Genomic DNA, 26,833 nt, shown 5'->3' with positions numbered 1-26,833 from the left:
AAATACAACCAAGGTGGGTGCTCTGAGATCAGGCAGCATTGACCTGGAAGAAGGGTATTTTTTCCCCCTCTAATCTATCAAGGTTGTCATGTGCTAGACTCAAGGTTAAAAGGTTTCTTGAAGCAGGTTAGGACTCCAATACCAGAGTTCTAGGCAGAAGAAGGACAATGTACAGGAGTTAAAGATAGTAAAATCACTCTCTCTCACACACACACACGCACACGCACACACCACACACAAACGCATAATGCACAGACACAGCTTCCAGAATGATATTTCTAAACATGGTTCTAATTATATCTTGCCCTACTCCATATATTTTTGATATATTTCGGACTCTCCACCATTAAGAAAATATAATACTAAAACTAGTAAGTGAAAGTTGAAAGTTTGATAAGGAATAGGATGTTTACATACTTTCAAAATATTTAAAAGCACTTATTAATTAGATAGGAAAATTATAACTTTACAATGAAAGACAAAACAAAAGGAGAATACTGCCTCGTGTTACCAATAATGGGAAAATTTATGCCATGTGCTTCCCGATGTGATGCACTGAGAAGGATGTTACATCACTTACATCATCCTGACCCATGAAAGTTGTCTAACCCAGAGTTAAGCACATGCAACTGCAAAAAAACCAACTTGGGGGACGCTCTACAGGATAGAAGGACTATACTCTTCCCAAAAGTCAAGGTCATGAGAGAGAAATGGAAGTTGAAGAGCAGTTCCAGACAAAAGGAGATGAAAGAGACGTGAAATCTATGTGCCGTGTGTGATTCTGCACATTATGGGGGAAGAAATGAAATTTGAATAAGATCTGTATTAGATAATAGTATTGTATCACTGTCAGATTTCCTGATTTTGATCATTGTACTAGACGTGTAAAAATCAGTAGCTTTGTTTTTAGGTAAAGGGTAAAGGGGCATAACATCTGCAAATTATTCTCACATGGTTCAGAAAAAAAAAGAGACTGTGTGATAAAGAAAAATATTAACCGTTGTCAGTCAGGGTGACAGATGTCCTGGAGTTCTCTTTATTCTTTTTACTCTTCCATAAGTTCGAAATTATTACAAAAGAAAAATTTACAAAATAAAACAAAGTTCAAACCCTGAACCATGACATCCAAGGATTTCTTAGATCTAGCCTCAAACTGTCTTAACAATCTTATGTTCCTCTCGTTCTTCGTCATACAACTCACCTTGCGCTACTTAAGTTTTCCCAAACATAACCTGTATTTTCCACCTTGGTACTTAATGCTCACTCAGATCTGCCAGCATAACCTTCATTTTTTTTCCTCAACCTTTTGAAATCCTATTGAACTTTGACCCAAATAAAAATTTACCCAATCTGAAGAAGAAACCCGCATTTACCCACTTTAGCCCCTAAATCCAGCCAGTCTCCTGGGTTAATTCATCATTTTGGGTTAGGTCAACATTCTGAGCTGTGGGCTAGCTGCTGATGCCACCTAGTAAATAACCACAACCGGAACTCAGAGAATTGGTATAGGCTGCCACCTGGTGGTCGTCAGGGAAAAAATTATTTGAAGAATTCATCTGTGAGTACAGAGGTTTGCGGGATGGGAAACGTCAGGACACACAGATTCTGCTTCAAGTCTCATTTAATTCATCTGTGGGTTATCAAATCCACTCTACAGAAGTGGGTTTTGAAGACTAGAGTTAATATACATTCATTGTTTTTCCCAGAGTATTTACTCAACAAATGGTAACTAGTATTATTAGAAACAGAAACTATTATACTGGAAAGAACCTTAAAGACCATTTATTTGTATCTGATCATGTTGTAGTGAAGAATCCTGAAATCCAGGAGAGATGCAGAGCAAAGCCTAAAGGACAGGCTTTTGGACTCCTCACTCTTTTACCAAATGTAGGTCAAAAGAAACAAGTTCAACCTGAGTGCAGCAAAAATGATAGTATGTGATTGTAGAACACTTTGGTTTAAATCTCATTCACACCCACCCTCTCATTTACTCCTACCTTCTAAGGTGGGCCCGGCCAGCTGCTAGGTCCGGGCTTCTAAGGGCAGGAGGGGCTCCAGAGGAGGGAACTGCTTCTCCAGGGAAGGAGGAGGGCAGTTGTGACAGGAGCAGGTGCCTGCGAAAGATGAGATGTTTCCTCCAAGAGGTCTGTTCGAGCAACTCGCCTTTCAAAACTGGGGTGGTTACGCTCCAGTTTTACTTTCTCTTGTGTGTGAATCACTTCCTTTCAGATTTTCTCTCTGTGCTTCTCCCTGGTTCGGCTTCTCTTCTTTCTTCTCCTCACTTCTTCCTCTTTGTTTCTCTCTAACCCTAACAAAGAGAACTCTCCTTGGAGCCGAGACTCCTGCCCAAACCAAGCGCTGGGGTGGATGCTATACGATCTCCCTCTCTGCAGCTCTCCCTCTGATCAGAGGCAGACGGTTGTCCCACTTCCTCTGATCAACTGACACAACGCGGATGAAGCATTTTGACATCTTTCCAGCAATCCTGGTGTGTTGTTCTACCCCCGTCACTGGTGCTGCCCCACGCCCTCCCGTGCCTGCCTACCCACTCCGCCCACCGGGTCTCTGGTCCACTGTGTCTGGGGAGAGCATTCTCGCTTTGGGGGAATGGCCTCAGGGCTTCAGAGCTTCCCTTCCGTAGAGATGAGCGAAGGACGTAGGCTTAGAAAAGAGCCCCCCGCTTCCTCCAATCTGTTTAACTCCTGCCCCGTCCTCACCGGAACCCAAGTTCTTGTGTTCTGCCTCTAAACCCTAACCCCACACTCAAACCCTACATTTTTTCCCCTTATACTAAATCTACAGCAGCCTCCAAATTCTACCTGCTGTTGTGACTTTTCATGCCTATCCTTTTAAGGTTTTAGAGTGCTGGACCTAAAGACCCCAGCTTAAAATGTTTCCCGAATCCGTGAGGTCACTAGCCTGCTGGCATTTGCTCCATCGTTTCTCGAAGGTTCAACCCACCTTAAATGCTCTTTCACCCAAACATTTTGATTGCATTTCAGTCATCCCCCTCGTTCGTTTCCTACCACCAGTTTTACCATTGCTATGAGTGTTGACTTTGTACCAGGTTCCTGGTAGAGAGAGGAACCCTCCTAGAAGCCCTCTTTTCTTCTAGGTAGGGAGATCAATTTGAAAATTATTCCACATTTCTCATTCCTTAAGTCCACAGGGCTGTCCTATCCCCCAAAGTCCTCTGACTCCCATCCTGTGAAATCCCCAGATCCCTCATCCTCCACTGCACTTACACTCACATCCTGTGGACCCCAGGCTCTGTCCTCCTCAAAGGGGTTGTAAAACACTGAGCTTACTACGTGAATCACACTTGAGACCCCAGTGAAATTAAACAACGTGCTTCTAAATTAAACAGGCTTGATCAGATGAAAGCTAGGACATAGGCTTACCAGATAGTCAAACAATCTGTGTTCAGATCATCTGAGTATGATAAAGAGAGGAACATCATTATTTAATCTAGAGAAGGCAGAACTGAAATGGCTGTAGTGGAGGACAACTTCCCCATAAGTAATTTTCTTGGGATGCTCCTCCAAAAAAAAACAAAACAAAACAGACTAAGACATTTGGGAAATAGAAACTCCTAAGAGAGTCACAATTCATATCAGCTTATTAAAAGCTTCGAGAAGTTGTGCCTTAAAGAATCAGGTTTTTCTTTTGTTAACCATGTATTTTCCCAAATAATTTGATCACACAAGAGAGTAAGCCCTCTAGGAGATAGCATTTCATATTGTCTCTCTTTGTATCCCCCTGGATCTAGCTTATCTCTGGAACTTAGAAGGTACCCAATTAAATACAATTTAAATAGAATTGTCATTTCAGATCTCTACAGGAATACCTTCTGCAGAGGCCTGTGACATATCTTTAGTTCTGCTGGACTTGCAACTAGGGAAGAGATAGCAAAACAGAATTAAGAACTTTCCTGCAATTAAGTTGAGTGATTCAGGGGGACGGGTGCGATAGAAAAGTTAGCAAATCGCATTTCTTGGAATCCTGTACTCACAGAGCACAGAAGCAGAGAAAAGGACAAGATGATCTCGGAGGACATTTTCTGGTGTGGAGAAAGTTCGGAAAACTTTCAACTCCTTGACGAGTTGAACCCTCACCTTCTCCCCTAGGGTTCCATCCACGCCCTCGCCCCACTTTTGAGCCTTTGGCACAGGAAGGAGACAAACTCACTCAAACTCCCACATTGGTAATTTGAAGAGACAGACTCAGTAGAAAATGACTGTTTGCAAACCCGAGGGTGTGGAAAAGAGAAAGCTGAGAACTGAAATGGAAGCATGTCGCTTGCATCTGGGCCTGGGCAGGGGGGCCCAGCTGCTCGGCCCAGAGCAGCGGCTGTGAACAGCAGCTTCTCCATCCTGGGACAGCCTCGCTGGGCAGCTGTCCTGGCTCTGCCCCAGGTCTGGCTGGGCAGCCTGCCAACTAGCTCTCAATTCTATAGCTTCAGAACTCATGCCCAGCCCCAGCTCATCTGTTTGATGACACCTCAGTGCTCAGAAACTGTTCTTACTTATCAGTGTTATCAGGTTACATGTCGGGAGGATAACATCATTCAAAAGCAATTTTTACTTAGCTTTGCAAAGGCCAACAGGTTGTTTTTCTTTTTCCCTAACGCATTCTCTCTTATCTTCCTAGTGATTTCTTACCAAAGATCCGTCACTTAATATTTTCGTTTCCCGTAATAAACCACACGTGGGTACATGAAAGAAGAGAAAAACAGTGTATGTACATATTATAGGTTTCTAGAACCAAGAGAATCTTAGAAAATATTCCTCTGTTTGTCAGAAGAGGAAACTGATAGCCAGGGAAATTAAGTAATTGTCATATAGCTAGTGTTAAAGCCAGATGGCTTTTTTACTCCCAGTTCAGTGTTTTTACTAAATTTCATAAAGCACCGAGGGAGGCCACCCTAAAATGACAAGCTGGCCATGTGATAAAGTGTTGAACTGAAGAATTGCATGGGCAGCAGAGAGCTAACTCAACATCTCAGATGGTTTAAGCGTTTTTATTTTTAACCAGGGAAAAAAAAATGAACAAAATCTCCTAAAAACCTCCTGAAATCCTGAACTGCATCTAGCAGAAAAAGGACAATTGGTCAAGGTTTCAGGAAGCCTGTGGAATATACGATCAGAGAACTTGACAGTGTCAACTGAGGCTCTTAACGTTATTAAAGGACAGAGGAAGAGTAGCTGAGAGAGAAATACTCTACAACTGAGGAAGAAGACAAACATAGAAGAATATTCTGGCCTTCTTTGTCCTCCTGGGAATCATATAGCCTTCATCCTAATCTTCCAGCAACAGCTTATAAAGAAGCAAACATTTCTTTAACAAACAAAATCTCTAGAAATTTCCTTGTGAAATGGCTTCTTTAATCAGTAAGGTCACTTTGATGGATACAGGGATATAGCATTTCAATTTATAGATAAATTGAAAACGTTGTATTAAAGAGCTTTAAGAAAATAGCCGCAATTTGTTGAGCATTTGCCGTGAGTTAAGCCCTGGACTAAATACTCTACATTCCTTTTTTCCTAGAGCTTTGCAACCAGTCCTTTAAGAAGATTATGGCCAGGACAGTCATTCCTGTTGCTGACCAGTCCTGTGCCTTCAGAGACGTTCAGCATCTTTGGTCCTTAGGCACTAAATACCAGGAGCAGCTTCCTATCACTCTAAAAATTAAAATGCGCTATAGAGGTGGTATTTCCCTGTCCCCAGCATGTTGAAAATAACTGTTAAGGAAATTAATGAATTTCAGAAACTTAAGGTTAAAAATAATTTTAAGAGTTCCCTTAGTTAGTTTTTGTAGTTAATTTGTACAGAAAAAAATAATGTTAAAGAGACCAAGGGAGTGCTAGCACTGGCTTTTTTACTTGTTGATTTTGAGTTAATTCTCAGAAAAGCATATGTTTAGCACCTACTATGTACTGGGAAAATATGTTAGACATTTTTATCCCTACATATAAATGAATGTATTGTGTGTGTCTCTGTGTATTAGAGAGAGACATCAAGAATTATTATTTTAATACTAATCTTTGAAGGAAATAACATTTAGAGAACCTAATTTGCTGAGCAGAAATTTTATTTAGGCTTCTTTCCACGATACTATAACTATATTGTGAATATTCAATGAAGTTGTCCTACTGGCAATTGGAAATGGAATTTGGGAACATGGTAAAAAGAGATCCAGCTGTAGTTATAGCCATAAATTTGGGGGGGAAAAAAGAATGAATATGCGAAAGTCAGTCACAGCACATCAGAGCTGTGTCTTGTACAATAAATATTATGATAAATATTTATAAGTAAATGACACAGGGAAGGAACCATAATTAGGACCAGGAAAGAAAGATAGGAAATAACTTGAATGGTGCAACATCAAAGAAGAAAAAGTATTAGGAAATATTGGAGAGATAAGGAGAGGTATCGTCAAGGATGCTGAATGCTGGTCAGAGGTGAAAGTGATAGAGGAATGGGAAAAAATTCTAGAGTCTAGTAAGTCTTCTTGGAACTGAAAGCCAATAAATTGAAGACATCTCCAGGGTGTGACAGATTTTGGAAAATCTTTGGAAAGCAATCATTTATTTAAAAAAAGAAATACTTTGAACTGGTTTGAGCATGAAAACAAAACATTAAGAAGTCAACACAGAGAAACAGTTGCTTACAATGGTGCAGTATTTGAAAACAAGCTTCTGGGGAATTTACCAGAGTGTGAAAGAGTTACCAAAACAGATCCACTCTGGCTTAGAGCCCTCCCAAGTGTGTGATGGGGCTGTAAGCATCTTCTCTGAGATAAATGTGAGATAATTTTTGGGAGAGAGCCTTACCATTTTTAGACACCTCTCCTCCTGGAGACAGAAGCTTTATGTGAGGCAGTGGGGTTATCTGAGGCAGTTATATGGTTAGAAGACTTTCCTATACACACATCCTTAAATGAGCTGTACCTTCGCCTTAACGGGAAAAGATCTCCTGTTGTCTTGCAAAGACCACGGCAGCTCTGTGATGGGATGGGCGCCCTAGTGGTGAGCTCCGGGGACCGCAGATATTTTGTTCTACAGTCAGTCTGCCGAGCTACAGAGCAGAGGATGTGGCCAGGGTAGGAGGAGGGGACTGTACATATGTGAGCGTATGTGTGTGTGTGTTTTCTCATTTCCGCTTCCCCTTTCAAGCTGGCAACAGCATTTTAATGAAGACAAAGATACAATATGCAATATGATACCTTCTCCCTGTCCTCACCTCCATCCCACCCGGGAAGGGCTGTGCCCATCTCTGAGAACTGCTTTGCCTCAAACTCAGCTCTTTACCAGTGAACAGGTGAGTACAACTTCCACCTCAATTTTAAGACTGTACTGATTTAGGATGGTGCCGGGAGATAGGAGGAAACAAGTCAAAGAAAAATCAGGCTGCGAAGAAAATGGAAATGTCAGGAGAAAAGCTCCCACATCCCTGACTTCAACCTTAAAAAATACATCACTGCGCCTCTTGGAACACGGTCTCTTTATTTTTTTTTTCCTTCCTATTATCAGAGAGGTACTCTTGCTAGGGTCACAGAACATGGGTTCCTTTGACGGCCTGAATTAATATTTAGGAATTTTTCATCCTTCTCACCTGAGAAGTTCCTCTCTGTGTCTTGCTGTCCTCACTTTTGCTTCATTTCAGTCTGATTCTAACTTGGAAAAGTTCTCAAGGAGAAAAGTTTCTTAGCTTCATCTGGGTCCCATTCTAGCATCCATAACTCTGACTCTCGGGAATACCTAGCCAGAATTAATTTTGCTTTTTGTGGGTATGACCACTTTCTTCAAAAGCTGTAGAAGAAAGCTGCTGAGGAGATAACTATAGCAACATATACTAGGGTGAAAGGGGAGGGAGAATTTATACAACTGGACGACACCGGGCCAAATTTACTGGAAGGCTCAAGATCAATAACCACCTGTCAGGTTTGGTGTTCAAGCCGTACATCTCAGAGATGGATCAATGAATATATTGACCACTTAATGACCTGTGTAATTCTGACGAGGGATGGGGTCTGCTCCTCCAACACACCTGGTCTCAGTGGTAGCCAGGCTGAGCATGTCACCACCTGCATGAGTTTGGGGGAAGGTAGAGGAGTGGAAAGATCCTCTACGCTGGGGTTTTCCCATGCCCTGCTTGATACTGAACCCACCTTTGGGTGGAGGAGCAGAGGTGCGTCCCCAGTGTAGAACAAGGACAAGATGAAAGAGCCCCCCAGAACTGATAAGACCCCAAGTGTTTGGAAGAGATCCCCAGTGACTCTGTCTACCACAAATAGCCCTAAATAGAGAGGCAAGGGAACTTTCTAGACAGTACACAACAGTGCCCAGGATAGGAGGTTGGAGGTTGCAGACTTTCGACTTGTGTGTCCAATCTTCAGTTATTAGGCTTGAGTGATTAGAGCTAAAGATCTGGTCTAATTTTCCTGTAACTTGGAACATTATTAGGAATAAGGTAAGACAGGTTTATTATCTACCTCTACTGAGAATATCAGAGATAACAAGCTAAAGCTATCACAAGAGAGATAGAAAGAGATCTTACAAATGATTTTTTCTTCACGTGCACCCCAAGGAGTTTAGAAACTCTTTACACCCATGCTAAAGACACTTTCTCATAACTCCTTTGCTCTACTGAAACTTAGATGGAGTCCTGTGATTAAGCATAATGTAGTAGCCGTGGAGACCCAATACCATCATTTGGTTAATGATTCATATTCTGTTAGAAAATGGAGAGGAAGTTTGGTCCCAGCCCAGGTGATGATTCACATAGTAAGAGGAAATGATCAGACATCTATCTCCACTTGATAACTGCCAACTGTTCTGTTTACAGCCTAAAGGACAAGACAAAGGTGGGTATTCCAGTACCCACAGTACTGTGTGCCCGGCCCACACATGGGCCTACTGCAAAAAGGCTTAAACACAGATTTTGAGAAGAAGAAAAGAGGGTGTAGATATTGTGAAAGAAAAAGAGGGAAGAATAAACATGAGTATCTGAGGGACAGAGCTTCATTACCAAGGAAATGAGACTGAAGAATTAAAGATAGGAATTCACAGAACTAACTCAATGATCGAGAAGTCTGCTTATTCTCACTCCTGTTTCTAGACTGAACTACCTGTAAACCAGTCCAGGCAAACTGATGTCTCTTATTCTTGATGCCTTGATGATAGCCCATCCAGATGAAAGGATCTAGTGTCTCCCAACACGGACAGCACGTGATCCCTTTTTTCCAAACGTACAACTTTAATATTTCCTGTAGGAGTTTACAAGGCTTCCATAAAACTCATCCACATCGTGGAGGTAGAAGTAAGTAAGAAAGAGGAGAGAAAAAGAGGCTGTAGATGGTCTTTTTTCGGGATTTATTCAGCTAAACTTATTTGTGGGAGGGAGGGGATGAAAAGAGAGAGGAAACGAGTTACAAAAGTGAATGGGCATTTTTCTTGGTATTATTTATCAAATAGCATCCCTCTTTTCTCCTCAAATCAATTGAACTGCTGCCTTAGACCACAAGAAGTCTCAGGATGCAAAAATGCTGCACTCAGGGTAATTTTTGTTCTGATGATCTTCCAAATGGCAGTGACATGGGAGAGGGTTAGAGATGAGCAAGACATTGCCTGTCTGTGAAGGAGTGTGAGAGCCTGTTGCAGGGGTTGGGGGTATGGAGAATGGGGGTTAGTCAACCTGGCTTGAGGTGGAGTTTGTCCTCGTTGAAAACCGAGAAACTGGCTGTCCTGGGATTTCCCACAACCCCTTGCAAGAGTGGTGATGTCTGTCTTGGCTGTGACTGCAGAAAAGATGCATAAGTTGCGGAAGGTCTTACAGGCCTCATCATGGAAACTCCGTTTCCTTTTTCTCTCCTCCCACGCTTGTTTTCACTCTCAGTCCCAGTTCACAGGCAGTGCTGGGGTATAGGCACAGTACAGCCAGAAGAGAAGAGAGGTCTGTCTGATACACGTCCCGGGAGGAGGCCCAGCATGCTCAAGAGAAACCTAAGGTTGGGTCTTGGAAACCAAGAGTGAGGAGGAAGGCTGTGTGATATAAAGGAAGAAAGCACACACCTGGGACTCAGAACTTGTGTGTGTCCTGTTGATAACAGTTAATATTCTATGTGACTTCAGATAAACCTCTCTCTCTCTTTCTGCCTCTGTCTCTCTCTCTCTGTGTCAGTTTCCTTCACTGCAAAATGAGCGATCAGGATTAGATGATCTCTCTGATCGCTTTGGGCGTTAAGTAAGAACAGAGGACCCATTTACTGCTTATTTTTTATCTCTTCTTAACAGCGTCATCCTTCTTTCACCATGTGGATTTGATGCACACTTCTGTACCCTGCTGCCCACTCCTTCTCCTTCCTTCTTTCCTTATTCCTGAAAATGTTCCAACTTTAGTGAATGGCTTAGACTGAGGGGAAATTAATAACAATAATAACTATATTTATTAAGCACCTCCTTTATACATCAGGGACTTAGTATGCATTATCTGATTTTTGATTTTTAAACCCCAATAACCCAACAAGTTTGGTACACTATGTTTTACATTTGAAGAAACTCAGGTTTAGAGGGGATAAGGAATTTCACTGAGGACACATATGCAGTAAGTAGACAGAACTGTGATTTCAGACAAGCTTTACTCCGATTGCACAGCCCCACACTCTTTCTCCAGTTTTCCTCCTCAAGAGTTGGCCATCCTTCCTAGACCCCTTCAAAATATCCCCACGGTAAGACATCTGTAACTAGAGCTGATATTTGGCAGGTACAGATTGGTAGGCCCAATCTGGTTGCTAAGATATTAAAATATGTTCATATCAAATTATGATAAATATTCATCATTCCAAGACTGCTGAGTGCCCATCACTAACCCAGCTACCCCAGCTCTTCCCACAAGACTCCCCAGATGGCACCAAAAACTCAGTGCCAAGCTAGCCACGCACTTGTAGGACCCAGTCGCAGCACCGTGACTGGTGTCACCTCTGAGTTGCCTGTGCTACTCCATAACCATTGCTAAATGTTCTGAATGCCACAGCAGTCTAAAAGTAACGTGAAATTCCAGGCAGACTCTCTCCTCTTACCTAGAACCTAGCTGGGCCCTGGCTGCTAAAGCACTCTAAGCCTGAGGAAGGCAAAACTGCTTCATAACCATCTAGTTGGAGTCAAGAAGGAAAACTACACTAATAACCAAACAAAGCAACTCTTCCTTTACTAAGATTGTCACAAAGCCAAGCATAAATTACTTTTGGTTTATCTGCCTCTTCTATACTAGACTATAAAATGGAGAGTTCATCTAGCATGTGAAATAGAGAATCTGCTAACATAGTTTCTCCTTCTTTTATCCTAAATTACATTTATCACTGACACCTGCATGGTGATCTTAGGTTATTCTCTTACTCTATTATTAGTGGAAAGATGATACAACTAGGGTCAGACTAATGTGAGTTTAAATCTCAGCACCACAAGGTCCTAAATACATGACCTTGGACTAGTCACATATCTCTCTGAGCTTCAGATAACAATAATTAGCTCCAAGGAGATTGTTGGGATTAAGTGAAGTAGTTTGTGGGACAGTTTTATGGATAAATATAAGGAACTCTATACATCTCAGTTATTATGAGTACCTATTGCTTTGACTTGCCCATGTTTATATAAAGTGAATCTCTGACTACATTCCTTAGAAAAGAGACTGGAAGTAAGTTATGTTCTCAGTGTAGTAATAATCACATACCCATAAAGTTTTTCTCTGCTACTAAAGTTACTGCTTCTGCTGATGATTTTAGTTGGAAGATATTCCTTTCAAAGCTCTGAAACAACTCCCTAGTCTTTTTTTTAAAAAATAAATTTATTTTATTTACTTATTTTTGGCTGCATTGGGTCTTCGTTGCTGTGTGCGGGCTTTCTCTAGTTGCGGCGAGCGGGGGCTACTCTTATTTACGGTGTGCGGGCTTCTCATTGCGGTGGCTTCTCTTGTTGTGGAGCGCGGGCTCTAGGCGCTCGGGCTTCAGTAGTTGTGGCTCGCAGGCTCAGTAGTTGCGGCGCACGGGTTTAGTTGCTCCGCGGCATGTGGGATCTTCCCCGACCAGGGATCAAACGCGTGTACCTTGCATTGGCAGGCGGATTCTTAACCACCACACCACCAGGGAAGCCCCCAGCTCCCTAGTCTTAAACCATTAATGGTGATTCCTCTTGTCTAACTTCAATCATGGCTGCTGCAATTTCTGCTTTGAACTATAACATCCTCAGAAAAAGAATTCTCTCCTACTGTACTTGGTTGTAGTCAGATTCCAGAACACTCAACAGATTGTGGAGAAATATTTTGGGAGTAAATCCCTAGAAAAATGTAGGAAAGAAGAAAAGACAAAGGGCTGAAAATGATAGCAGAGGGGGAAAGGAGGCTTTGGGGTGGTTCAGGCAAGTAGAAACAGAACCAGCGTGGCATTCGTGTTGTTGTTTTTTTTGGGGGTAGGGGGGTGGTTAGTGGGAATGTCAGAGAAAATATATCAGCAGGCATCAGACTTTCATCCCCACAGAAGATAGACTAAATGTAATATTATAGTCTAAACCAGCATCAAGAAAAATGGTACTCAAGATTCCAGAAGGAACTTTTGACCAGGGAATAAAAACTTACAATGAAAAATTCTGGAAAATATTTTTTTTAGGATAAGAGAAGTTGATAGTTTCAGCTTATAAGTTCAGTCAGATTTGTGTGGCCCTATGTTCTGTCAACAAAGGGGTGGCGTGACTATGCCCCAAGCCTTTTTCCTTTTCATTAGAAGGCATCCAAAATATATACATTAGGATTTGAGACCATGTGGAAAGTCGGGAGCCCCTGGCCTGTGATACACACTAGAGGGGGATAATGTTTCAGCAGCAGTGTGACTCTTGGTCCTCTGCAGGTACAGTATCTACTGAGACCCTTCTGTTGCAATGTACCATGCACTGGCTTGAGGTAGGATTTAGGGGACGGGTTACAAGCAATGGTGGATAACGGCCAGAAAGGTAGCCACTTACGTCTTGTTGACTGTGGTCTAGGCGCATGTGCTGGGTGCTAGTGGTGGGCAAGAGAAAGGAGATGACTTGAGGAGCCCTTCAAAGTGTAGATAGAATGTGTTTGGGTAGAGAGGAAGGTGGCTGAAACTGGGTAAGCTAAAGCAAAGAAGCAGAAAAGTCCAAGAAGTGCTGGGGGTCCTTGAGCTCTCCTGACTGAATCACACTCCTTTGGGCTCCTTCTCAGCCTCCCTCATCCAGGCTCACCACTTTCCTGGGTCACTGAAGGTTTTAAGTCCAAGAACCTCGTAAGTCAGTGTTAATTTGAAAGGGAATTTGTTAAATGGCAAGTAAGTCCAGAGGCCACTGGACCATTTCCTAATTCTTACAAGAAAAACTACACAAATGCATCTTCTGTACAGGTATTATTCCTACAAATATTTCAGACTCAATTGGAATAAATTCATAAACATTGGTATTAGAGGCGAACTTTTACAACATTGAGTCCCACCAATTCATTTTTTAGAGGATGAAGTCAATGCCCAAATAGAAAACCTAATTGACTTGCCAGAAGTCAGTTAATTGTACAGAAAGTCTAGAAGAACGCCCAAGACTCCTGACTCCCATCAGCGCTCTTTTCACTGCACCAGACTCCATTATACATCCAGGTGTGTGTGTGTGTGTGTGTGTGTGTGTGTGTGTGTGTGTGTGTGTGTGTGTGTGTGTTTAAATTAATTAATTAATTTATTTATTTTTGGCTGTGTTGGGTCTTTGTTTCTGTGCGAGGGCTTTCTCTAGTTGCGGCAAGCGGGGGCCACTCTTCATCGCGGTGCGCGGGCCTCTCACTATCGCGGCCTCTCTTGTTGCGGAGCACAGGCTCCAGACGCGCAGGCGCAGTAGTTGTGGCTCACGGGCCCAGTTGCTCCGCGGCTTGTGGGATCTTCCCAGATCAGGGCTCGAACCCGTGTCCCCTGCATTGGCAGGCAGATTCTCAACCACTGCGCCACCAGGGAAGCCCCCAGGTGTGTGTTTTTGTATGACCTGTTTGGAGGAAATATCTCCATGCCCTCTCTCTATCACCAGGGCCCCCCATGCTTTCAAAGGTGCCATCTTGACAGCTGTGTGCGTCCATCCTTCAGTTCTTTCTAACACTCTCACTGCCGATGTGCTCGTCTGATAACCATGTGCCACTTCCTCCAGATTTCCACAAAGAATACCCAGTTTCTCATCTCCAAGCAGCACAGCTTCCCTCTGTTACCACTAACCAGACAATTCTATTTCTCCCGGCCTCCAAATACTGCTGTACTTATAGTGTTCCCACATAATGCCCTGTGAACAGCTCTCTATAACCCACGTGTGGCAGAGATTGGGGAAAATCAGTTAGGTTCTGTTTTAGGCATCAGGGACATAGCAGTGAACAACCCAGACAAAAATCTCTGTCCTTGTGGAGCTTCTATTTTAATCAGAAGAATAAACAATAAATTGGATTAACAAATAAAACATAAAGTGTGTTAGTGATAAGAACAATGAAGAAGAAAATCAAGCAGGGAAGGAGGTCAGTGGAAGTGACCAGCATCTGGAGGCTGTGGAAGCCAAGCCTGGCTTCACGGAGAAATTGGTTAAGAGTTGGGCTTTCAGGTTAAGTGTGCCAAAGGCTGAGAGGGAAGAAGAGGGAGGGGAAAAACATGGGGAAAGCCTAGGGTTGAACGGGGGATAAGCATTTTCAGGGGGCAGAGGGGAAATGAGCCTGTATGAGTCTGACGTATTTTCAAAGATGTAGGAGGAGTGTGGGATAGATTCGCATCACAGAGGATGCTGAAACCAAAGTAGAGGCCTCCATCACTCATCTCAGTTAGTGAGATTCTGACACTGTGCTAGGCTATAACATCCTCATTGAGAAACTGAGCCCAGAGAAAGGGATTGAATTTGCCAAGGCTATACCATTAGTAAGTGGCAGAATAAAGTGTGGGAGTTAAAGGTTCCTTCCTTCTTTCCTTCTTTTTCTCCTTCCTCCCCTCCTTCCTTTCTTCCTTCCTTCCCTTCTTTCTGCCTTCTTCCCTCCCTCCCTTCTTCTCTCCTTCCCTTCCTTCCTTCCTTCCTTCCTTCCTGAATTCCTTTTAAATTCCCCTGATCACCAAATTAGTTCTTCTTATGACCTGAAGATTTCTTGTGATTTAGGTGAGATTCATTTGCTCTGGAAATTAAAGACAACAGGCAAGTCAGCCTTTGATATTTTCTTCCCCGGACTGACTGACACCAACCTATTAAATATTTTGGATGGAGGTGCAGGACTAGGTAAATGCACACTAACAAGGCTTTTTAGACTCTTTCCCTAAATTCTTTATAGTGGCAGTTTCGTCCTCATTTTATCACCTCATAACAGCTCTGGCCAAAGGACAACAAATTCTCTCTTCTACCCCTCTTTGTGGCTTCACTATACACCACAGACTTCATTCAGTTTAATTTCCCCTCAAAGGCACAGGCAGTGGAGAAAGGGCCGGGTGTCCAGGGTTAATAAAGTTTCATAGTGCCAACTGCTGTCTCTCTCTGGGGGAGAGACATGCCTTAGGCTGGACCTGAAGTAAAAGAATTTAGATCAGACAGCAGTAATTATGTACTATTTTTTCTCTGGCTATGTTTTGTCTGTAACAAGCAGAAACATCCAAAACAATTTTATTGCCCTAGGAATGCATTTTATGTTCAGGACTTTCTTTTCAAAAATAGGTATTTTAGTGCCTAAATTGTTGAATGCTTCACTGATGATTTTGTTTTTAAGTGTTTGAGAAGCAGAAGTCTCTGGAAACTGGCACTCTTCTTATTCATTTCCCCCTTTTATTTTTCCTAACTCCAGCAGTTAAAGGTGTAGCCATGAGGATGAAGCGTTTATGGCAGCTCCAGTGACAAGGGCTGGTCCCATCTCCACCTGTTCACTGTGGGGATTGTGAGTGCAGCTGGTGGGGAAGAGGCAGGAGGACAGAGTATAAGCCAATGACTGTACATTAGCCTCAAGTCTTTTTAAGCTCTATTTGGACAATCGAATGAGTCATCCTCTCTGTCTTCCTCTTTGAATAAGTGGCTAGAGCCATCAGGATGTATCTCTTGGAAGAATACAGAGGTGTTGATTAGGCAGTGTTAAATGAAATATTAGCACACTGATGAACTGGACAATTAACTCAGAGCCATGGAGAAGCCCAAGCTGACAAATTAGTGAGTGATGATCCTGAAAGTGGTAACTGCTAATTGCTTCAGGCAATGTCTCCTTGTTGTTTTTATTATGGGATTCTCCCCACCCTCATCCCTACCGCTCCCAGAGAAATCCTATGCTAAATAGGAAACAAAACAAAACAAGCCCAGAATGACTGTAGTTAGACTGACATCCCGGTTATGAGACCTTAGAAAATCCGTTTAACCTTTGAGATCTGAGACTCATATATCTTTATGAGGATCAAATAAAGTGAAATTTGCCCATTGCAAATTTAAAGATATTTAAATTACAATGGAAGATTCTGGGAGACAAATTTCTTAAGAACTAAAGAAAATGTTTTCTAATACAGCATTTCACCTGTCATGAGAAGTAGCAGCTCTTCAAGTCAGAAGCGCTTTCTCAGTGTCCCTTAAATCATATGATATTTCGAGTTTCCAAACTTGGAAGACCTGGTGTTTAGATTGCTCAGAGCATCCCTTTTGTTGGAAGATGGAGGAAGAGCCAGACATCTCCTCCCTCCTCCGGAACGGGCAGAGGGTTACGCTCCTTTCTGCAGAGCTGGGAAGATGTGGGGACAGCCCTGGGGGTGGTGATTACTGACCAGAGGATGACAGAGCATCACTGTGTTCCAACTCTCAGGACAGCATCCCTGTGGCGGGAGGCCCTGAAGTCTGAACCAGCGCCATGGAGGGCTCTGTGCTGAGCCCCACGTCCTGGGAGAGGCGACGGGCCTGGCTCCGACAGAGCCGCCACTGGCAGACCCAGGTCCTGGAAGAGGAGGCCGCCGCAGCCCTGCAGGATGTCCCAGATCCCGAGCCTTCTGGCCTGGATGATGTTTTCCAGGAAGGTAAGAGGCCATTAGACATCAAACAGACTTGCACGTTGTCTTGTGATATGGAAAACGTGCCACATGCCCAGGTCTGCAGTGCGGGCAGTGGGTTCTGGGTTTAGGTTAGGCGCCCCCCCATGAGGCTTATTTTGACTGGGTTAAATGAGTTTAAGGGAAGATGAGTAAAGTAATATGAAGCATGAATTATGTGAGAGGGAAACAGCGTACGATTGGGAAAAAGGAAGAGGCGCACTTTTGCCTCGTCCTGAGCAGCTATCTGTGAGGATCCGAGGCCAGGGTTCTCTATGAATGTTTGAAGTGTTTCTGTGTTGTCTGTGTAACAAGGTTACACGCAATCTGGGTGCCTGGACTCTGGCTGCAACTCAGCTGTGTGACGTGACCTTTGGCAAGTCACTCACCGCTCTATGACATGCTTGTCTAATTGAAGTATTAGTACCTGAAATAGTAATAGTACCTTTTCCACATGCCTCTCAGAGCTTCTTTTAGGTTCCAGTGACACTACAGACATAAGAATAAAAAGTAAAAAATAAATTAAAAAATAAATCTTAAGTAAGTGAACCTACCCTCGCTTATTTGGTAGGAAACAAAAAGCGCAAACGCAAAATTGTGCTTTTTGTTTTTCTTTCTGTTTTTTTCTTTTCCTTTTTTTTTTTAAAGAGAAGGATCTATTCCTGTTCCCAAACCTTGGGGTATTTTCCAAGTTTCTGGGAGAAAGGGGGCACAGAGGCAGAGAGAGAAGAAATATCCACTATTTTTATACACCGGTATATTCCTCTTTTATCTTAAAAGTTTTATGGGAAGAAAAAGGAGTCATGAGGTGGCTTATATAATGATAAGTTTGTGGAATGGGATGCATTTCAGGGGGGAAGTCTGATTTCCTTCAGTTTCCACGGTGATCTGATGTTTGGCTTTTCTAGGGAATCCAATCAACAAGATTGAAGACTGGCTGCAGGATTGTGGGTAAGTGCTGGTGAGGCAGCTGGACTGAGCGTGGTTGATGGTCGGGTGTGCTAACAGGCTCCGGCTCTTGAGAACTCAGAGAGCAGGGACATGAATTTTAATTGGGCGTAATGATTAGAAGTGAGGTTGAAATAAGGGAGAGGGGATTGTAAAAATTTGGGGTGAGTGTGGGGATTGAGGCTATGAATCAAGTGTGTCTCTGGGCTGAGACTAAGTTAGGGTGAGGATCTGGAAGTACAGGCTGGACCTGGTCTAAAACTAAGAAGGATGGAAATGGGTAGCCATAGGGAAGAGCTGGGCTAAATTCCAGATTCCTGCTCCATTGCTTTTCCCTTCAGACTGGAGTTTTACACTGTGTAACAAGAGAGGAGTTAGAAACCTAATTGTTCTTATGGTCAGAGTACTTCTTCATTATGAATCATTATGTTGTTTATTTCTACTGCAGAACACAGGAAGAGGGGCTAAGGGTTTACCCCAGTCATTCAAAGCAGTGACGAATTGGAGCAGGTACTTCAAGGCAAAATGTAGTATCTCTTTCCTGAGAAACACATTAAAATTGGAAACCCTACACCCCCTCTGCCTGTACCATTTTAGGTTCAGTCTACCCAGACACAGAGGGAAAGCTTCTGTGACCTATTTAAGTGTGATCATTTGTGTGATAATGAATTCTCAGAACTTATCACTCCCGCCTACTCTTTATTTCCTCTTCAGAAATGTTTCAAGCTTTATATAGCCTTTCATCTAAACTTGTTTATTAACATATGAATAAACCCATCCTGGCTTATTTGGTAGGAAATAAATAGCACTGCAGAATCCAAGGTTGTTTATTTTAACTCTGCCCTGGGAGGTAAGGCCAGGAAGAATTTATTTTGTGTTTTTGTTGTTTACAAAACATGTTGTCTTTATTGTCATAATCTGGTTCGGAATTTCAAAGTCAATTAAGGGTAATCAAAATATAGGGAAGTAAATGGATGGTGGTAATGTTTGCAGGTTTGGGTGTGTGAGAACTGTCCCAGGATTTAAAATGCGTCTCCAGATACGTACAGGAGAACCAGTGGGCTCAGTTACTGTCTTTATCCCATTAACTATTCTTCAGTCTTATCAATTCAAGTCAATAATTATTATTAACCGTGCGTTTATTGACTGTCTGATTGTCTAAATGGCCTAGAGGGGTGCCAAGTAGTTTAAAATATGCTCCTTGACCGCAAACATACTACATTCTAGTTGAAAAGAATAAATTCCCAGAAATACAAGATTGTAAATTCCAGAAATCACCTTTCCCTACCTATATTCTACCAAGATAAACCCTGAACCAAAATTTATGATGAAAAAGTAGTCTGGTGAGTGAAAAGGCTCCAAGATTTGAGCCTAATTCTTGTGCTAACCATCTGTGTAACCAGCTGTAAGCAAACAGCTGAAATTCTATCTCAGACTCGTCTTCTGTAAAGTGAAGAGCTAGAATAATAAAGTTGCAAAAGATTCTTGTGAGATTTAAATGATATATGTGTACAAGTGCTTTATACTCTGTAGTAATATGTGAGTGGTGTCAGGGAGGAAAGAATGTTCCTCTACCCTTCTTTCTAGGTTCTTCTTTAATTCTTTAATCTGAGAATTAAATTGACATGAGACAGATCAACAGGAGAAAATCAAACAAAAGTTTAATAACATGTATACATGGGAGACATCCCGGAGAACTGAGTAACTCACGAAAATGGTGAAACCCTCACCTTAAATACCATCCTCAGCTAAAGCAAAAGATGATAGTGAGGATAGTGGTTTGGGACTTCAAAGGGGGGGAAGGCAATTCACATGGAGATGAAAAGGCAAATGTTTGGTAAACAAATACTTACTGGACTGTGTAAAGACAACGGGATACCGAGCAGACTCTGATTTCCAACACACCTAGTTCATATTCTCTAGTGAGATCTCTATTCCTGTTACCGTCCCTCTATCCAAATTCTTTAGGCAGCTAAGGGAGAAGGTCAAAGTTTCTTCCTGAGCCTTTTGAGCCTTGGTTGTTTTCAGCTTGAAATAATCCACATGCCAAAGAGACATTTCAGGGTGGCAAATTTTGCTCCCCTACATGAAGTTTATAAAGGTGAACTTTATGCTACTTTAAAATTTCACAAAATAAGTCCATCTATCTATTTACCTGGCATCTATCTGTATCCTTTTATTTATCAGAAAAGTGTGTCTAGATATGATACATATCAACTTTAGGACAGTGATTACCTCTAGGAAGGAAGAAAGTTAGGAAGGAAGGGGAGTAAAACTTCTCCTGAAAATATCTAACTATCTGAGGGCCAGTTCTGTCAGTTTTCCCAGAGCACAAAAGTGCCTTCTCCTGATCTTTGCCCTGAAATCCCTTCAAGGTGTACTGTAGGTCAGCGATTGCAGTGGCTAATGACTTGATTCTTGTAGAACTGGCTGGTGGGCAACATTCTTCATTTTGCAATCCCTTCCCTTTCAGTCTTAATTTCGACCAAGCTTTGAGAGGCACTTCATGACCAGTTTGTCCCATGGCACTAGGAATGCTTATTCCCAGGTCAGGTGAGGATTTCTTTGATAGGCCACTTAATATGCTATTACTGGACTAGGCCTTGTTAACAGTAGCCAAAAGCCTCTGGACCACCTGTCTTACTGGTCTGTTATGGTCCAGGAAATTGTTTCCTCTTGCTGTTTCTTCCTATATCTAGACTTACACTATCACTATCATTGATCTTATAGAACTACATATTTGATCAATCATTTCAAGTCACCTAATCATCATTAATTTGATCTGAGGCTCAGTCACACATACGGTAATGCAAGAAAAAATAATCTTGTAAAATAAAATTACAAGTAATATAGCTAGTAACATTAATAGGTCATAAGTAAGTATTGAAGCTAAGAACTTCTATTAGGTGCTGCCCTGTATCTCCCCAGGTCATCTGACCAGTCTGTTCTGCACCAGTCACTATCTTTAAGGGAAATGACATATTGGAATTGTACATAAAGTTCACCAAAGATGTCTGCACGTACAAGGCGAGAGGTGGGTCATCACGACCTCATACATAGGATTGAGAAAGAAATATTATCATCTAGGGCATTACATGGCTGGTGCCAGAAGAAGAAAAATTGATCTCTACGGTTGAGCAGATATTTCTGCCATTGCAGAGGTCTGGTTAATGCATAATGCAGGTGTACAATGCACACCAGAGGGGAGGAAGGAGGCCAAAATGGGCAGGAAAAAAAATTTGTTTAAATTTCTGTCTTGCCTGAAAATGAATTTTTATTTCATCAGTCTCTGCAGGCAGAATCTATGGAAATTGCTGGAAGAAGCTAAAAATAGCCACATGCTTCTTCTCACAGTCCAATCCTCCTCCCTACTCTTTGTTTATGAATTGGGTATACAGGAAGAGCAGTAGCTTGGCTCTTCTATGTCAGACTTGAAATGATGCTAAGGAACCTTTCAGTGCAAATGTGGAGAGAAGCAGCTATGGATCTAGTCTCTAGTTATTGATTTTATGTTCTAAGCAATAACTCATGAAAGGCCTGGGACTTGGATGAGGGACATGAAATTTCAGACCATCATGCTCAGAGGAGCTGAGCATGGATCAACAGATCCAGGCCTATGTCCATACTTGTGTGGTGTATTCCACATACACATAGAAAAGCATACCATCACAAGGGTCAGCCTGAGCTGGTCCTCATATAGAGACTATGGACATGCCTGCTAGGGCACAGCTAGAAAATAGAAATGAAGGATGCACACCCAACAAATATTGTGTTACTAAATTTTGCTTTGGGCAAATAAGGAATTTTATCAGTGATATTTTTTAATGTAAATTTTATTGAAGTATAACATACATATCAGTAGCATTTTTCTTTTTAATATAAATTGTAGTGCAACTCAATGGATGTAAATTTCAGCTATGCTAGATGAATAAATTCTAGCGACCTGCTGTACAACATAGTGCCTATAGCTAACAATATGGTATTGTGCACTTCAAAATTTGTTAAGAGGGTAAATCTCATATTAAGTGTTCTTACCTCAAAAAAAAAAAAAAATCAAAGGGAAACAAGGATACTCTGGGAGTTGTTGGATGTGTCTGTTAGTTCGATTGGTGATGGATGGTATCACAAGTGTTTACATACGTCCAAGCTCATCAAGTTGCACACATTAAATATGTGCAGTTCCTTGTTTATCAATTATACCTAAATAAAGCTGTATATAAATATACATATAAATGTATACATATAAATATCCATATAAATATAAATATAAAATAATAGCAATATAAATTGTGTTGAAGTATAAAGTATTTACTGAAAAATAAACGAGTCTTAAATATATGGTTCAATGAATTTTCTCAAAGGGAATATAGTGATGAAATCTGAAATAGAACATCACTAGCACTCCAGAAGCTCCTTCTGTCCCCTTCTGTTCACTGCCCTGCTTCCAAGGGTAACCAATACCCTGACTTGTAGCATCAAAGATAAATTTTGTACTTTTTAAACTTTATATAAATAGAATCATACAATATGCACTGTTTTATGTGTCTTTTTTTTGTTCGGCATTATGTTTGTGATGTTCATCCATGTGTTTGCATCCAGCAGTAGCTCATTCTTTTCCATTGTTGTGTAGCATTGTCTATTGATGATGCAATTTATCCATTTTACAATAACTAGAGATTTGGGGGCCTGCCGATTCTGAGTTATTGTAAACATTATTTCTTTTGGTGAACGTATACAGGCATTTCCATTGATTGCATACCTATAAGTGTAACAGTAGTGTGTTTTATTGTAGTTATAGTAATTGTAGGCTTTAGTAGTTGCATTACTGTGTAGCTACAGCACAAGCATTAAATGCAACAGTAGATCTCAGCATTCTAGTAGTTGACTATATTGTTATCATAGTGTTTTTTAATAGTAATAGGAAATATTAATTTATACTAATATTTGTAATGTTATATATACTAACACGCTTGTAGTATTATAATATATATCTTTATGTAATTATATATTAGGAAGAGAAGTATGTATTTGTAGTTCTAGTTGTGTTTATTAGAGTTACCCATTCTTAATTACCTTGAGTATCATTCCACATTTTATAGCATATATTGATGTACAGTTTTTCTCATGAGGACATGTAAAAATCCAGATTTTAGACAATATTGTTGACTTTTTCACTATTGAAAGGAAAGTACCAGCAAAAGATGTCTATATATGTAGGGATTTATTTTGTAAAATTAAACACAGCTCATTCTACAGGTGTTGAGTCTGTAAGCCCATTTTCATTATTAAACATTTCGTGAACTGATACTCCAATAGCCTGAGAGGTGCCTGGATCTCTGGAGACTGATAAAGGAGAAGGCTCGTTTAAGACCGGCTCCAATGGATGCTCTCCAGTCAGTTTCCCTGTTAACTCACTTGAACAACTCTTCTCTATTCCAGCCTCCATTTGAGATTACATTCAAAGCATCATGCGCAACTTCCATTTTTAAAACTTTCAGGAAAGCCAACTATAAAACTCACAACACGTCAGTGTTTGAAGTGAACTTAGATAATGATAATATCTAGGCATCTAAATCCCCTTACTTAATATTTGGGAACATAGCAGCAGCCAGGAGCCAGGACTGGAATCCAGGTGCTCTGGTCCCTGTTCAAAGCTTTTTCACAGACAACTTCAATCACCCGTTTGAGACAGCGAATTTCTTCCTCATTTAAGTTGTTTCTCACTATCATGTATGCTGAATTCCAATTGTTCTTCCTGTGGAGACAGTAAATGTTTGATAAGCTCATATCTCAAAATGTAGAAATGTAATCTCTAACCAAGATGCGGTTCCTGCTGCTTCCTGAAAGACGTGATATTCAGCAGGAACGGGGCTCAGAGAAAAGGAAGGAGGTGTAGGTAGATAAGATGACCTCCTAAAAGTTTTTTCTTGGTTTCAATATTTGTATTTGTGATGGAAAGTTTATGGCACCCAGACCCCTGCTTCTGTAAATATATTTCTCCAGTTTTGCTTCCGTATCTTTCCTATTTCCTAGCTACTGAAGAATCATTGCTAAACTGACTTGGGACACTGTTATCAGCACAATGGCAGCACAGTCTAAAATACAGCACCATGGCAGTTTATGAAGTTTTATGTATATACATATATATGTGTGTGTATCATACTAATAATTTCCTTGGGATGTAAAATTATTTTATGTAAGAAATTGTGGTGTGTGTCTGTGTGTTGGCAAGATCTCTAACAACTCTCAAATCCATTATCTAACAAATCTCAAATCCATTATTCCTGCTTTAACTAATTCTATTTATTATTAATTAGGATGAAAATGAATAAATGTGATGAACAAAAAATAAATAAATAAATAAATAAATAAAATAAAATACAGCACCTTCTGTCTACCTCTATGAATTTGTCAGTCAAATCATCACTCTCCATTTTCTTCAACATAAAAGCAATTTAAATACTACTGACTCTCATTGGAAAATTACGTGAACTTGTGGGAAATATTTGAAGAAAAGCCCTTTCGAAAATGTAGTGATTTAAACCTATGAGATTCTTTTTGGTTTTTAGATACTTTGAAGAAGGGTTTTTTGAGGAAGCCGGACAGCCGATCCACAACGGTAAGTTGAGGCTCTGTTCTTTCTCCTCTTGTTCCTCTACCTTAGACAGAGACACGGCTGTGTGTGTGTGTGTGTGTGTGTGTGTGTGTGTGTGTACATGCACATGTGTATGCGTGCGTAAGATGCTATCTTTTCATTGCCTACAGAACGCCTATTAGTGGTCATAAGACAGTCCAGGAGGCCCAGAAGATAGAGTAAGTGTTGGGTCAGAGCCTGCAGGCTGACTAGTCCTCAAAGGTTATCTTCTGTTAGTGGCTGCTCAGCTAACAACCACTGCTATGGAAAACGAGCTTTATAAAATATGTGTGTCGATGTAGAGAACAAACGTATGGACACCAAGGGGGAAAAGTGATGGGGGGGGTGGTGGTGGGATGAACTGGGAGATTGGGATTTACATATATACACTAATATATATAAAATGGATAACTAATAAGAACCTGCTGTATAAAAAATAAAATAAAATTCAAAATAAAATAAAATATGTGTGTCTATGTATGTATGTCTATGTGTGAGTGCATACCCCCATGTGCCAATTCTTTGGCAGAGGATTGTGTACATGACTATGTGATATAGGGGACAGGTTAATTATAGGTGAGTTTTTACGCGATTTTTTAAATCAAAATATGAATGTGATTTCTGAGGTAGTATATGTATGGCTGGGGTAGTTTTTCAAACATGTGGATGTATGATGTAATTGTGTGGTTGTAGATGTGTACACAAATGTGTGATTGTGTGTGTGAGTCCAAGCCTGATTTTCTGCAGCCTTTGCCTTATTATTTGACAGGGTGCCCCAGCCATGGAACCAGCTTTGAAGATGACTTGACCCTCGGAGCAGAAGGTAAGTGGCACAGCTCTCTGAGGTTGGGATTGAGGAAGAGGCTATCCACTGGATGAATTAAGGATAGAATGGAAGGGGAGAACTGCAGAAAGAAGCAGCCCATCCCTGGGGTCTTATCTGCAGGGAAAGAGCAATCTCATATGATCTAATGGAAAACTCAGAAAGTGTCACATGCCCAGAAGTACTTCCTCACCAGCCTATCAAGACATCTACTGGTCCATCATTGGAGCTTTCCTTCAGCCCCTGAATATATAAAATCACCATAAAAGTGGCTGCCCAGACATCTTTGAGATGGTTTTCTGTATAGGAAGCCCCAGGCAGCCTGAGTACTGGGTGTAAGAGAGAGACTCCATTGGAGGAAAATAAGGGCTGGGATAAAGGATGGAGGTACCGCAACCTACCAGTGTCTTCTGGCACCCGTAGAGACTCAAGTGGTGAGGCAGGAACACTAGCCTGGGGGCCTGAATGACTCTGTCCTCCTCAGGACAGCGAAACTCTTGTCTGGGCACCAGGCATGGTTCAGAAGTTCAGAGGCTTGGGGCCAGTTTTTCTCTGCTATATTTGTCCAGGTCTGTGTTTGATAATCTTCAGATACTTATATAAAGAACAGAGTTCATGGGATTCAGGGGCTTATAGTAGTGGCAGAGGGGAACAGAGGGGGTTGAGTTTTAAGCTCAGAGGGGCAGCTTAGGTGATTTGCAGTTTCCCTTCTAACTTTTTCTTTGCCTTTCTGTTCCTTGTCCAGCCACACTGTTGGCCACCAACAGCAAACTCTTCTCCAGGTAAGTGTTCGGTTGAGTCAGGCTGAACGATGTCTCCTTCAGGACCTACTGAACTGGGGTGGGTGTCAGAGTCCAAGAAGTTAAAAACAAAGAGCTGAAGGTTCACAATAGAGTGTGAAATTTCCAACTAGGAATGAGACCATAGATTGAGTTTTTACAGTAGATGGTTCAAAGGTACCCAGCAGGGAGTGACAATGCCCAGTAGGGCATGTCTAGGAACCAGGGTGCAGACTGCTTACAAGATTAGTATGACTTCAACGTTGATCCCTGCAGGAGTTTCCTGGAGACAGCCCGGCCTGGGCAGCTACTGGATCTTGGCTGCAGTTTGGCTTCCAGCAGCATGACTGGTGGGACCAACAAGACTAGTTCAAGGTATGTGCCAAGTTTGGCAGGGGGTGTAAGGGTGGGGAAGATGAGAGGTAGAAGAGAATGGAACTAAGAACCATTGCCAGTTTTCTTCTGGGATATACTACTAGAGCTTTTATGTAGTCACATACTTGACAAGCATAACAATATTTGCTTCAAGAATAGTAGGGATGCAGAGGAATCTACTGCTCAGAGCTGGATGCTGTGTGTAAAATACAGGTGTCTCC

At 41.5% G+C, this 26,833-nt stretch overlaps 1 protein-coding gene across 2 annotated transcripts in view; it reads left to right on the top strand.

The window, feature by feature from the left end:
• Positions 1 to 3,020: 3,020 nt before the first annotated feature.
• Positions 3,021 to 26,833, top strand: part of TESPA1 (thymocyte expressed, positive selection associated 1) — a 48,090-nt gene continuing 24,277 nt past the window's right edge. The window contains exons 1-7 of one of the 2 annotated variants that reach the window (XM_082350980.1): positions 3,021 to 7,320; positions 16,834 to 17,041; positions 17,962 to 18,004; positions 24,571 to 24,620; positions 25,405 to 25,458; positions 26,204 to 26,240; positions 26,514 to 26,612. In XM_082350980.1, coding sequence (XP_082207106.1) covers positions 16,879 to 17,041; positions 17,962 to 18,004; positions 24,571 to 24,620; positions 25,405 to 25,458; positions 26,204 to 26,240; positions 26,514 to 26,612 — 446 coding nt within the window. In that variant the 5' untranslated portion in view covers positions 3,021 to 7,320; positions 16,834 to 16,878. Of the gene's footprint in view, positions 7,321 to 16,833; positions 18,512 to 24,570; positions 24,621 to 25,404; positions 25,459 to 26,203; positions 26,241 to 26,513; positions 26,613 to 26,833 lie in introns of those variants that run through there. The other variant, XM_082350981.1, reaches the window with a different exon arrangement.

This window comes from Balaenoptera borealis (assembly GCF_965194805.1).
Source record: "Balaenoptera borealis genome assembly, chromosome: 13".
NCBI lineage: Eukaryota > Metazoa > Chordata > Mammalia > Artiodactyla > Balaenopteridae > Balaenoptera > Balaenoptera borealis.
The sequence above is the reverse complement of the archived record's forward strand: the minus strand, read 5'-3'. Positions and strand labels throughout refer to the sequence as shown.